At 37.2% G+C, this 13,616-nt stretch overlaps 1 protein-coding gene across 1 annotated transcript in view; it reads left to right on the top strand.

Moving 5' to 3' along the window:
* Positions 1 to 13,616, top strand: part of LOC144470262 (1-phosphatidylinositol 4,5-bisphosphate phosphodiesterase epsilon-1) — a 63,791-nt gene that overhangs the window by 30,164 nt on the left and 20,011 nt on the right. Inside the window, exon 6 of the mRNA XM_078181210.1 lies at positions 13,037 to 13,497. Coding sequence (XP_078037336.1) covers positions 13,037 to 13,497 — 461 coding nt within the window. The remainder of the gene's footprint in view (positions 1 to 13,036; positions 13,498 to 13,616) is intronic.

Below are 13,616 nucleotides of genomic sequence, written 5' to 3' on the forward strand. Positions count from 1 at the left end.
TGCGAGATATGCACGAAATATTCGGGACATGTTGAGAGATATGCAGGATGTGCAGTAACTATGCAGAATGTATGCAGAAAGTATGCACAAAGTATGCAGAAAGTACGTAGAAAGTATGCACGAAATATGCAGAAACTATGTTGAAAATATACAGAAAATATGCAGACACTATGCAGAAAATGTGCAGAAAATATCAAGAGAAATATGCAGAAACTATGGAGAGAAATATGCAGAAACTATGGAGAGAATTATGCAGAAACTATGCAGTGAAATATGCAGAAAATATGATGAATAATATGAAGAAAAATATACAGAAAAATATATATAAAATATGCCCTCAATATACAGAAAAATATATAGAAAACATGTAGAAAATATGCAGAAAATACACCCACAACATATCTCAAAGTTAACTCCATACTAAAAATCGTAAAAGTTGCAATAACTGTTTTCAACCCCCGGTTACTATTCAGGTTAAAATCCCTGCTTTTTATTCTTTGCTCGTCGTTGCATCATGCGAATTCGAAGGTGCAGCAGAATGGAGACTGCGGAGGAGCATCCGCTGTATGCATTGCCTCCCCAAGTCAGTTGTAAAAGCATTTGTACTCTTTGATTTACACTCTCCCTACAGCAGAAGGACTGTTAGCAGCTATCTTGCTGCACAGAGTTGCGCATTTGCAGTTTTATAGCTTGCAACCGCTGTAAGTTATTGACTTGTGCTACGGTGGAAATTAAGAGCAACGTTTCGTTGTATCTTCATCTATTCTATTTATGGTGTAGCTATTTTTCTAATCGATATTTCATAGAGATTTTAGGTAACAGTTATTTAAATTAAGAGAGGGATCAATTTTATATGATATTAATTGTTAATATGGATTGTGTTCCTTTTTCTTAAATTGAGATCTAATATACATTCTATGTATAGTTTGTTATAAGCATTAGTATTATATTTTTATTCCTTCCGCCATATTTCTTTTTCAATATAAAAATTGATGTTAAATGTACAAATCTTAAGAAAACGCTATGAAATCTAACAAAACCATGATAAATACAAAGAAAAATTCAACACAGCCATCATAGCTCCATAAAAATTAAAACCATCAGAAAGGTAAAAGGCTCTATTTCGAATTTTAACCCTTAGCACTCGAGTGGCGCCTCTGAGGCGCCATTGAAAATCGATGTATCATTTCCAAAATAATTTTGACATTATTAAAAACCCTCCTATTTAAAAGATTCTTAAATTACTATATATAGTATAACATAAATATAACTAAATATAAATAAGTATAGTATAATATAAATATAACTAAATATAAATAAGTACAATATACTATAAATATAACTAAATGTAAATAAGTACAGTATAACATAAATATAACAATATCAAATGGAAATGCAGCTGGTTAAAATAGCTATTTTAGATCTAGGCTTAAAATGGCTTCGTGTGCGTAATGGTTAATATTAAAATCCAGCGGCGCAATGCTTCCCCCCCGTAAATTAACGTTACGTTTACAAGCCATAGGAGAGAACGGGAATAAAAAATGTTGGCATGTTCTAAAACGTGTCGCGACATTTTCCGCCGCGACAGAATTAACGTTATTTGGAAGAACCATAAGGGATTGCCCGCGAGGGCGTGCAACAAAACTACCGGTCGCGGGAATAAAAAAGCGATACGACCACCATAAAGCGGCCGCAGAGTTCTGTGCGTACGCGCGGCCGCGGGTGGACGCGAGGGAGAACCGCGGGCCAGGGGGGGGAGGGGGGGAGGACGGCGCCGACTATCCATAAATTAGCATACTCGCATTCCGACGAAGATAAATAATTTCGCGGGCATACGGTTCGCGCGGGCAGCGTCGCGCGCGCGGCTCGACGCTTTTGTAGGTGTCCACGCCGGCTGCACTCAGAGGCGACCGCATAAAAGCTCTTCTAAATGCATTAGAAGTTCCATCAGGCTTATAAACACGGGGCCGGGAGAGAGAAACGTGGTTTCGCGGCGGCGCCATTCCCGGTGAACCGCGACCGAACAGAGATCGCCGGAACGATCTTAATGGCCCCGTAGATTCCGATCGACGGAATTGGCCGGCGCGTGATTTTTCCCCCTGTTCGTTAGCGCATCGTTTATTGGCCGACGTTTCGCTGTTTCGAATTCTTACGAGAACGATTTACCGCGGGACGGAAGAAAACCGGCCTTGTAATTGCAGCGGACTATACCGGATAATAGAGTTACACCGATTACGATGTCGTTCGGATAATAGGTACAGTCGGGACAAAGTTGCGTTTCCATTGCTCGAAAGGTCTAAAATAATCGGACCAGCTGCCCTGCTATTACGAAGCTCGAAATAAAACAATCGCCCAGTGATAATCGCTCTTGCATGCTTGATACGCGATCGGCGATGTGTTAAAGAAAACGTAGTTTATGCTTTCGTGTCGCCGCTGAAAATATTTTTACGGTCAAATCGATCTCGCGGTATTGCGCTTTGCAGAAATGCTGGTTCCTTAGAATTATAAACAATTTAATATAATTTGAATTTTTTAACTCCCGAGAATAATTTTTATCGTATCAATTTATATCTCGTTAAACGCTGTCTAACTTCAGGTCATTGCAAAATAGAAATATTTAATTTATCCGGGGAAATTTTTATAAAACCGTTTCCTCCTTTGTTAAAGAACGAATCTGTATCCAGTTCACGTGGTTCACACTTCGATTGAAATTCCATCAATTTTGATAGCAATCGCTTCCCGCGTCGTTTTACAATTTTTTAGTAAAAAAATTTCATTTTTCTCGTCGCGTGATTTATTGCAACCTAATACAGTTACGCGCAACTTTCGCGTACATTTATAACCGGAATGCAAATTTTTATGCAAAATGGAGATTGTCTGCAATAAATTGCACGGCACTGGAGCTGCATTTATTTCCGTCGTCGATGATTTTTATTAGTCGGAAATAATTCATTAGATTCGTTTATAAATGCTTGTAATCCATATTATAAATATAACGATGTTGAAATAGATTTTTGTGAATATAATTTTATATTCAAGGTAAACGATTTTACCTTGATCGTTGTTAAGGGTTCGGTATCTCTTAACTTGGAACAGTACATTTAATATTTAATTTGAATTGTTAAAAAATCTCCGATACTAATCGAACGCTGGAAATTCAAATAGTTATCGGACGATTGTAATCGGTGCTTCGGATAATTGTAATTTCGATAGCGTCTCTATTAGAAGCTATTCTGATAATCGACTCGCCGTCGCAGTCTATCGCGCCAGAAGTTTTGTACAAACGCGGGATAATAGAAATTCTACGTACCGTGCATAGCGCACCTGGGACACGTTCCCTCTCCGACTGTCCGGAGATCGAAAAAAAGCGTCGTAAATCAAAATTAAACGGTATTGGAGATTGCGTGGACCTGTATCTCTCCATAGACCCGGTCATCGGCGGAACTGAAACACGAAACAGCGGCATTTTCAGAAAAAATTTCATACTTTTAAGTGCTATTATCGATACAATTCCTTTCATCCCCTCCCATGAAACGCCGCTATATTATATGCACGTTGAAACGATTGGAAGTAATTTTCATTTTATGTTCGCGACGGTGAAATAATTGACGATAGTTAAAACATCGATTTAATCATTAATACCGTGGATTTTTAATACATTTAAAACCGATAGGAAAGTTGCCGTGTTACCATAAATTTGAAAACAGTTTCGAGTCGCTTTTCACCGAGCGGATTATTTTAGAAAGCAAAATTAACCGGCTTTTCATGAAATATCTATATACATTCGCGAACAACGTTCCCATTTCGACGTTAACAAATTAAAGCCGCTGGAAAAGGGGAATCAACATCCGGCGCTTCCGCTTTGTAAATTACATCGCGGAAAACTTTTGTCTTTCGCGTTTATTAATATCTATGAAAATTCCTCTGCTCCCCGCGGAGGAAACGCGGTACAAGGGGAACTTTGTTTTATCAATGGCGGGCTTCTTTGCCGCGGCAATAAAGCGCGGATACTATTTACTTTTTTCGCCGGGCAAACGTATTCGTATATTCCACTTTGCGAATCCCGTAACCGTATAAATATTCAGAGCTTCCTCGTAAAATGCTAGTGCATACAATATTGTTTAAACGGTCTTTGTCTCTCTGTCTCTGTCTCTCTCGCTTTCTCTCTCTTTCTCTCTCTCTCTCGAACAATGAAAAATTATGCCTATTATTGCGGTATACGATCCCTTAAAAAATACAGCACCCCTTTTTATGCAGACGCATCAATACGGGTGTACATTAATGTTACATGGGTACATGTATCGTATCGTGCAACTTTATCACACCATACTTTTTTTATCTTCAGTCATTTTCTAGATACACCATGTTCCTCGGGTCTCTCTCATGGTTCAGCATTTTTTTATACACTGATTTTAGAAGTATGTCACAAAATAATTGTAATTATGCGATTTAGATAATTTCGAGTAGTATTTGTGGAAGATCGAAATTAATAGTTTGACTTTAAGTTAAGATTACGCGAAATTATGACTCTTTTAACAGAAAGATTTATGCTAATATGCTACCTAGTTATGTGACATTGAGTATGGTATTTTCTATAATATTTACAACGCGAAATATGTATCAATAATTATTTAATTACCTTTTCGACATCCCATAGGCTCTAATAAATTATTAGACATTTCTAGAGAATATTTAATTTGATTAATCGTTATTATTATTATTGCTATAAAATATGTTATATACTTTATCAGACGCTAATCATTTTATTTTAGAAGATCCAATAATTAACACTTTTTTTAATTAACACTTAACTCCAATAATAACAAGTATCGTACTTGCTAATAAACTAGAAATAATGCTAATAAACTTGCTAATAAAGTAGAAATTCCGTAGATAAAGAAATATGTTTAAAATATAATAAAAATAGCTTCGAGTGCAAAAGGTTATACATTCATGAATTTTTATTTGCTTCCACGATTTTTCGAGTTACCCGAAATTTGAGAAATAATTGTTTCGTTCGCGTCAATCTTAATATACCATTACCGAAGTTCAATAAATTTTCATCGAATAAATTGATTAAATAATTATCGACTGAAGGAATATATTCAATTCTGACTTCGTCGTTTCATTGACTGAAATACGCCATAGTTAAACAAAGGTCACGTCTCTCCTACACACAAAATTCAGTCGCAAGTGTTTCGCTAAAAGTTCCTCAAATTTTCAACGAGATCGCTGCGTGACATTTCGGGAAAAAATTCGTACCGTTTGTCAACCGAGTGGCTCGCAGGTTGCCCTTTACCATGGAATTGCATTCTCCAGAACCGAGAGTCGCTTTCGTTTGTTGCTAAAACGGTCGTCCGGCGGCTACTTTTTCCGCGGACAGAAAATACATGTACTCCCGTACGGAATCGTGCGGTGATGTTGACAAAGTAGAATATTATATATACATATATATATATATTCTTTTTTCCTCTCCTTTTTCCGGACGAAACCGAATCTCACGTTGTCGGTACAGTCTGAAATTTCAGTCGGCGTGCCACGGACGATGCTCTCGCTATGTTAAATTGGGCGAAATGGGCCGCCGCAAATGCCATTTCGGTTCTCGCTACGAAACGCGCCGCGCTTCAATGTCACACCCTTGTTTATTACATGTTATAATGTGTATATATCGCGGCCCGCGACGTGCTTCCTCGTGCGCGACGGTGACGACGAATGAGCTTCTTTGAACAATTACCGGGCGAATTAATTATCTTAATGCAGTGCCTCGATCATTCGCCGCACCACTAGAAATTAAAATATTGACCTCGCCCGAATCCTTCAGAGCCGGTACAGCGGGGCGGAGTGGGGGGGGAGAACAAAAGACTTTGTTCCACAGTTTTCAATTTGTTTGGCCGTGAAAACATCTCGCGAGCCACTCGAGAACGAAGTCGCAAACAAGAAACGGTTGTTCCACGTTTCTGACCTATATTTTCGTACTTTTACAACGGGATAATAAAACGGAATTCGTACTAATTTGATCTCACTGTTTAAGAATGTCTCGCCGCTCGGGGAATTGTTTTGAGAAAATGTACGAAGTTACTTTGCTTTCTCAAAATGTACGGTCAGCCGGAACAGTGCTTGTATTCCTTTTGCAGACGCGGTAATTTTTTAAAAAATGGACCAAATGATTTTTTTAATGTCTGACAATGACAAAAGTACCTATCTCCAATTTTACTATTAATTGTAATCGACTTATATTGACCGATATTAATTAATTGAAATTTTCGTTACAAGTTCAGATGAAGAAGTGAAAAAACGTTTTTTTATCGTTTTTGTTATTCTAGGTAATAGCAAACTAAAAAGATAGTATTTGAGTCATTGCATAGTAAACTAGTTCCATTAACATTTAAATGAAATTGAAGTCGCTTACTGTTAGTCCAGGTTTGTGAATTTATTGCATTCTGAAAAGTACAAACACTTTAGTCGGTCATTTTACACATAATTATAAAAAACAGTATTCTTTTTAATACATTCATAAAAAGATCAACCATTTTATTTATTCGTTAATATTTTAAACCGGATGATTTATGTAGCAAAATTTTATTCTACTCTTGATAAAAAAAGTTTCAATTTTGTCATCGAAATGGGAGCCATAAATTTTTAATACTTCAATATGTTTCAAAGGCATAATATATGCATACAGTGACCTGCATAATTTTTAACTAATCGACATAAATAATATGCAAAAAAGTCATCAGAATATTAAACTTTCGGTACCGTTGAAATTAAGCGTTCCAAACATATAATTAATAATGCCCGATAAAGAAACGACATAAACGGCGAGGACTCGATTCCACACCGGGGCGGAGTGCTCGCAATATTGCTATCCAGGAAAAATATTTTTAGATGACATTTGATATGAAGCTACTGCACCACTGTGCATTATTAAAGAAATGGGTGTAGAACACCGGTACTTCGCCGCCTGTAATATGTATATCGATTGTTGAATTATTCAGCCGGAACAGTGGAATGAAATTTCACTAGAATATCGTCTAAATTAATACGAAGCTCTGCGAAATTTAATAATAAATTCAATTTAATAATCTGATTTAACGTAATCCAATAATAAATCATTCAATAATACCCCGAACGATAATAATCGAAATTTTCTTCGCAGATATTTCGTGTTATAAGCAAAACAGAAAAATTGTTGTTATTAATAATGAGTTATTAAGTAGATTGCAGACGTACTGTATTTATGACAAAAGGCTGCAAGTGCATTTTAAAATTGGCGATAAATTAACCACTAAAACAACGCGTGTTATTGCCACCTAAACGTTAAAGCAAACGTTGATATGCGATAAAGATAAATATTCTTCCTATATTTATTTATTAGTAGCTAAATGTTGATTAACGTAGCTGTAAAAAAGATCGTGATACAAGGGGTTGAAATAATAAATATAATCTATTGTTCTAACCTCTTAGAACAATACGTGGCCTCTCGATATAATTTCAAATATACTTCACTCACTATTATATCTACTCTTATTTACAAAAACTGAAAATTTTTCCCTCGTGTTATAACTATAAGCAAACTCCTTCACGGAAAATGTAAATAATAACTAATAAATTAATCCTAAGAAATATAAGCCAGATATAAATCTGTTTCCTCTTGCTATCATTATAGATTGAAAATACTACAACAATGTCCTTAAATTCGTCCAGTGTCTCCACATTTTTGTAAATTCACTTAGCCATTGTTGCTATATCAAACGCGAAAAATCCAGTATCCTTTTACGAGACGCGGCGCAGCGTAAGGAGAGCATCAAAAGCCAGTGTATACGCTAAATTTTTCAGAGATTCGATAAGAGAGACCTTCTCTGAAATTACCTTCTGCCTTACGCCATAATATCTGTTGTGAAATTGAGGCGGCGGCTCGCGTAGCTCGTGGTGCGCGACGACACGCGGCAAAAGGGGTAGAAAAATCAATCGACATCGGTTGAGCGGGAAGTGCACGAAACGATCAGAAATCAGATTACCCGGCCGGCTCCTGCGGGTTTGCTTCAGGGAGAGGGAGTCCTCCCATATCTTTCAACCGTGCGCTGGCAAACCGCGACGCGGCGAAACAATTGTATCGGAGGACTCGCAGAGACAGAGATAGATAGATAGATAGATAGATAGAGAGAGAAAGACAGATAGAGAGTCGAAGAGCAGTGGCTTAAAACGCTTTTAAGCGAACGCTCATTCAATCTTCGCGAAGCTGGTTCTCTGGCCTTAGTTACTCAAAGGCGCATTCTTCGCCGAAGGCTCGGCCCCCCTCTCTCTCTCTCTCTCTCTCTCGCTCTCTCTAGCTGCCACGGGTGAAACAACCATCCCACGATTTTAAGAACAACCCGGGGAACGAGCATAAGAAACTTTAAAATATCCACTTTGCGAGTTCCGCGGCTAGACGCATCCCTTTCATGCGTTCTTAATGGCCGCCTGCACAAAGGATAATGCTATGCCGCCGATACCTGTTTGAGGTCGTGTTACCGTCATCCCCCGTTCGCCGTCTTCTTCAATGTTGCTCTAATGAGATACCAACGGAAGTCAGGGTCAGCGTTTCATGTGCGCGGACGCTCTCATTGAAATGTGTTCGGACTCCTTTCACGGCGCCGGCCAACTTCCTCGAAGTTCGTCCGAATTAATTGGATCGCGTTTCGGATGTCGGATTATCTGGTGTATTGGACAGTGTTTAATTATTCGACTGCGTCGATATGATTTGATGATAAATCTTGCGTTGTTTTGTTGATAGTTGTTGTAGAATTATCCTAAAGTTCGCGAAATTTGTTAATATGTTTCACAAGCTTTTTAAGCTAAATATTAGGAGAAGCATTTTTCTTCTAAAATGTAAAATTGCTATTTCTTTATGAAATTGTATTTCGTTTTAAATGTTGAATTATTTTAACCTAATCTTATTATATAATCATTTAGCTGCGTCGATATAATTCGAAGATAAATTTTGTTACGCGTTTTATTGATCACACTGGGTGTAGTTTTATTATCAGTTGTTCTAAAATTATCCTAAAGTACGCGAAATTTATAAATATGTTTTACAAGCTTCTTAACCTAAATCGTTAAAGTTTTTTCGCTGTAAAATTGCTATTTCTTTATAACGTCGGACGCAGCAAAGAGATTAAAGAAATTTCAGCGAAATTAAAATTGAACAGAGTGATAATCGATGCCGTGAGAAAGTGCAATTTTCGGTATGCACATAAGTCGACTTTTTATGCATTTTTGATCGTTCAGAATTTAATACTTTTATGATGAAAATGGGTGGGTAAAATGTAAAACAATGAGAATGTCAGGAAATCGAAGACATTTTTATTTAACACATATTTGTTGCTACTGAGATCAATTTTATTCTAGATGAAAATCTACAGTCTAGATATTATTTTCAAAACTTGTAAAATGCATTGTTTGAATTTTTATTCTAAAGGCGTGAAGAATTGAAAATATTGTTTCATTACGTCTCAAGCAATTAGAGTCTTTTGCAACGATTTCTTAAAATATTGTCTAATAAACAAATCGCTCTCATATCGACAACAATTTTCAGCCTTGTCTCATTTCAACTAATTGCAATTTTTACAAAAACTTGTATAAATATTGTCTAGTAAATTACTTCCTCTAATATCCCAATAAAATTCAAATCATTTGATTCAATTTTTTAAAATTTATTCTTATTATATAAGAATAAAAGTTATTATTATTATATAAACATTTAGCTCCGTTCTCTTTCTTCCGACTGATAATTATGCTCGTTTATTACCTAAACGAATTACAGAGGGAGAAGCGACGTTAATCATCCCCAAAAGTAACGCTATCATATTTCAATGTAATGGGGATTCCCGTCATCGAGTACAAGAAATGATCCTTTTGACACGCAATGATCACTGTCGCGGCAACTTTCTCCCATCACATCGAAAAAGTTTAGAAATGTTCGTGGAAAAAAAGTGTCATTAATATCTTCACCGAGCTAATTTTCCAATATAAATTATTCGGCTATTGAAACAGCAACAGCGATTGTCACGAACATAACCTTAACATTCTACTAATCATTTTCTCCATCGTTCGCAAGAATAAAAAGCCAACTGTTTTTAACGATCTTAACGAGCGTTACATTTATTACCTGCATATCGATACTTTTAAATTCATCTCGTACGTGTTCTGCTTTAAACACCTGTTTCTCATGAATACGTAAAATCTGCAACGAATAATTTCCCATTATGCGACTACATCACGCCATTACACAGTATCGTTTTCATATTTCGCGAGTTTTCAAACCCCGACGTTCAATGCAGCATATAAACGATTTTAATTTAAAGTGTAATCACGTTTAATTAAATCATGGATAATGGCAAACATATTATTTTCATTATATCAAAGAATGCATGAAATCTGCAACGTATAATTTCACTCTATGCGGCCACATCACGCTATAATACAGTACTCTCCTCATATTTTTAGAATTATCAACCTCATAGTTCACTGTACTATGTAAAATATTCGAATTTAAAACAAAATTATAAATAATTCAATTGCAAAGTAGATCGAATACAATTTTCATTTAATTCGATGCCAAATCAGCGTAAAGCCATCGTATAAAATTTTGCTATAAATAATCTTTTTCCAACTATATCATAGCCGCGTTTCAAATGATTTCTAAATCACGGCAATATCGATGCTAATTACAACGAACGCGAACGTGTCGCCGTTACATTTAGCGTAAGTAATTACTAGGAGAGCCGTGATATCAATGTAGCGTATAATACGATTTATTTGCTTTTGTTACCGAGAATACTAATTCAATCCATTTGCGCGCCGCGAATAACAAATTACCGGCGATATTACCGTCGCAACGTAATGAGAGCTATGCGCCGGCTACGTATGATATCACCAAAATAGCTGGAATAACATTATACATAGTACGTTGTAACGTAACGCATCGATTTTCGATGGGAGCGACTCGGTTACATTTTCTGTCCGCACTTCGCTGCGAGGTAAGAACAAAATGCGCTGTCTGCCACGGCTACGCTCGAACAACGGCCGTGATATATAAACGACGTTTAATGATAAATCGTCGGCGAAGATTGCTAGGGACAACACGCACCGTGTATTATATTTAGAACCGGAATCAAGAGAGAACGGCATCTCATATCGCGACGCGGGGAAAAAATAATATCTCATATCAGGCGAGAGAGAGTGGTTCAGCAACCCTAATCAAACTGTCGGTCCCCCGTCATCCGAAACATTTATGTAATCCATTCAAATTAAATCTTAAGCTTGTTCGCGTCCACGGCACCCTTTCGCTGTACAATATTGCAGCACGCGCGTCGTTATCTAGGATTTTATTAAGGAAGTTTCTGATGGCATGAATAATAGTTACTGCGACGCCTTCTTAAATGAAAGGGAACTGTAGCCGGACTTGGTACTTTTGACATTCGTTTGCTAATTGATTCGCTTGCTGTCTGCGAATTTTCATGGTTATTTATGCTTATACTTTTATTAACGCTAAACTTACCGAATTAATCAAATTTACTTATTTCATGTATGTATTTGGTTTCAAAGAAATTTGAAATTATAATAACTTTATCGTAGAATATTATTAATGAGATTTTGATGTAGACATTTCGATAAACATAGCGAATGATCGAAATAAATATAATTTTTCCCTTATTACAAAGAAATATATGTTAGTAGCTTTTTCGATTCGGTGGATTTAGTGTGAATTTTTTAAAATGACATTTCGCATAAGATTTAATACTTTGTAATGCGAGGTGTTGCTCGAAATTCCATGAAAATTTTTTAAACAATTACCTGAACGAAATTAACGCAGCTCCACGTTTGAAATGATTTTGTTAACTCGCAATCTGCCGGTATGGAATTCGACAAGGTTGGATGAATGCATCGACACTGCAATTTCTAGTACTGTCATTCGAAAAGCAATATCCATTCTGCTGTTCTCCCCTGGTCCTGGTAATTCTAGTGACAATCCTGGAAACAGTCGTGTCTATGACAGCGGTGATCTTTTCAAACCACAGAGCCTGAAACAACAAAACGTCAATCAAAACTGTACCGAACAAAAATGTGCCTGTTGTGTCGAAACACCCTCGAATACGTTGCAACAAGTTCTCTGGCTCTGTACAATTCAGTCTTAATGTAATAATAACCTAAAGATGGCATAATTTTCAATGATTTGATAGAAAGACTATAGATTCATTTTTTGAGTTGCGTACAGCAATTATTAATAATATAGTTTGTTATCAGAAGCTACTTTTTGCACTCGAGACTATTTTAATACTGAAACGAAAGCACTTGTTTCAGCTTACAGTATTCTATTTAACATAATTATGATTATATGAATTATAATTATTTAATATATATGATATTGAATATGTATGCCTATAAGAAGACTTCTACTACTTAGAAATTATTGAATACAGACTAATTTAACCCTTTCCACTCGAATGATGACTCCAAGGCACCACTAAAAATTGTATCACACTCTAAAATAATTTAGAATAACATTATCATACTTGTTTATCTTTTAAAAAACTGTTAAAGTGTCGCTGCTATGTGAATGACAAAATTCAAATTAAAAGAAAAGTCAATTCAATAAAATATCAGAATAAAAAGAGATACAATGTTATTGCCTAACGATAGTAAATACAATAAACCGGATAAAATAGTAAAGTATAAAAATAAATGAACTAAAATAATAATAATAATCAGTAGACGCGTGACTAGTATCTGAGAAGAAACAATATGAATGAAATTCACATTAAAATTGAAAATGAGCTTAGGATAAAATAAATTTATACAGTACAGTAAATATACTATACACGGCATGTAACAAGAACTTGTCCGCAACATTGGAACACGATCGAACGCATGGCGATCGGTGTTTAGCTCGGCATCCGATAGAATATGAACGCATGAAGGATCCTTTTCTGTGGCATGTTGCTGCTGCTGCTGCTGCTCGGTGTAGCAACGACTAATGAGACAGTCTCTTATTAAGGTGCTGCATCACGGGACAACGTTGGTGCACTGGGACACGGAAGGCGGCACGACAAGGGCCGCGTTGGTTTACGGTAGAGTGGATCGTGCTTGCGGAACGTTCGTGTGGGAGAAGCCAGCTTGGGGCCTCCTGAAAACAGCCCAGCTGGGCGGCACAGCCTCGTCCGGCGACTTCTCGCAGACTGGCAATCCGGAGGACACGGTGCCGGCCGGCCTGCTAGGAAGGTACACGACGCCGCAGGCGGACTGCGCTTCCGTCACGCTGGAAGAAGGATTCTTAGATCTCAGCTCCGTGAAGGAGGTGATGATCGACTGCTGCGAACGCGACAGAGAAACAGACCTACGTAGCATATGCAAGAGGTACGGGCTACAGGGCTCCGACACGTGTATCGGCCTCATGTACGGCTCAAGCCTGCCGGACAATCGACTGATGTTTCTGCTTTGCCCTCCGGCCCTCAGGAAGTGAGTAGTACGATCAGCCATTCAATCGTCCCGCGGCGCGCTGTTTGCCGAACCTGTGAACAGAATTCATAGTTCTGTTAGCTCTCTCTCTCTCTCTCTCTCTCTCTCTCTCTCTCTCT

This window comes from Augochlora pura, chromosome 5 (assembly GCF_028453695.1).
Source record: "Augochlora pura isolate Apur16 chromosome 5, APUR_v2.2.1, whole genome shotgun sequence".
Classification (NCBI taxonomy): domain Eukaryota; kingdom Metazoa; phylum Arthropoda; class Insecta; order Hymenoptera; family Halictidae; genus Augochlora; species Augochlora pura.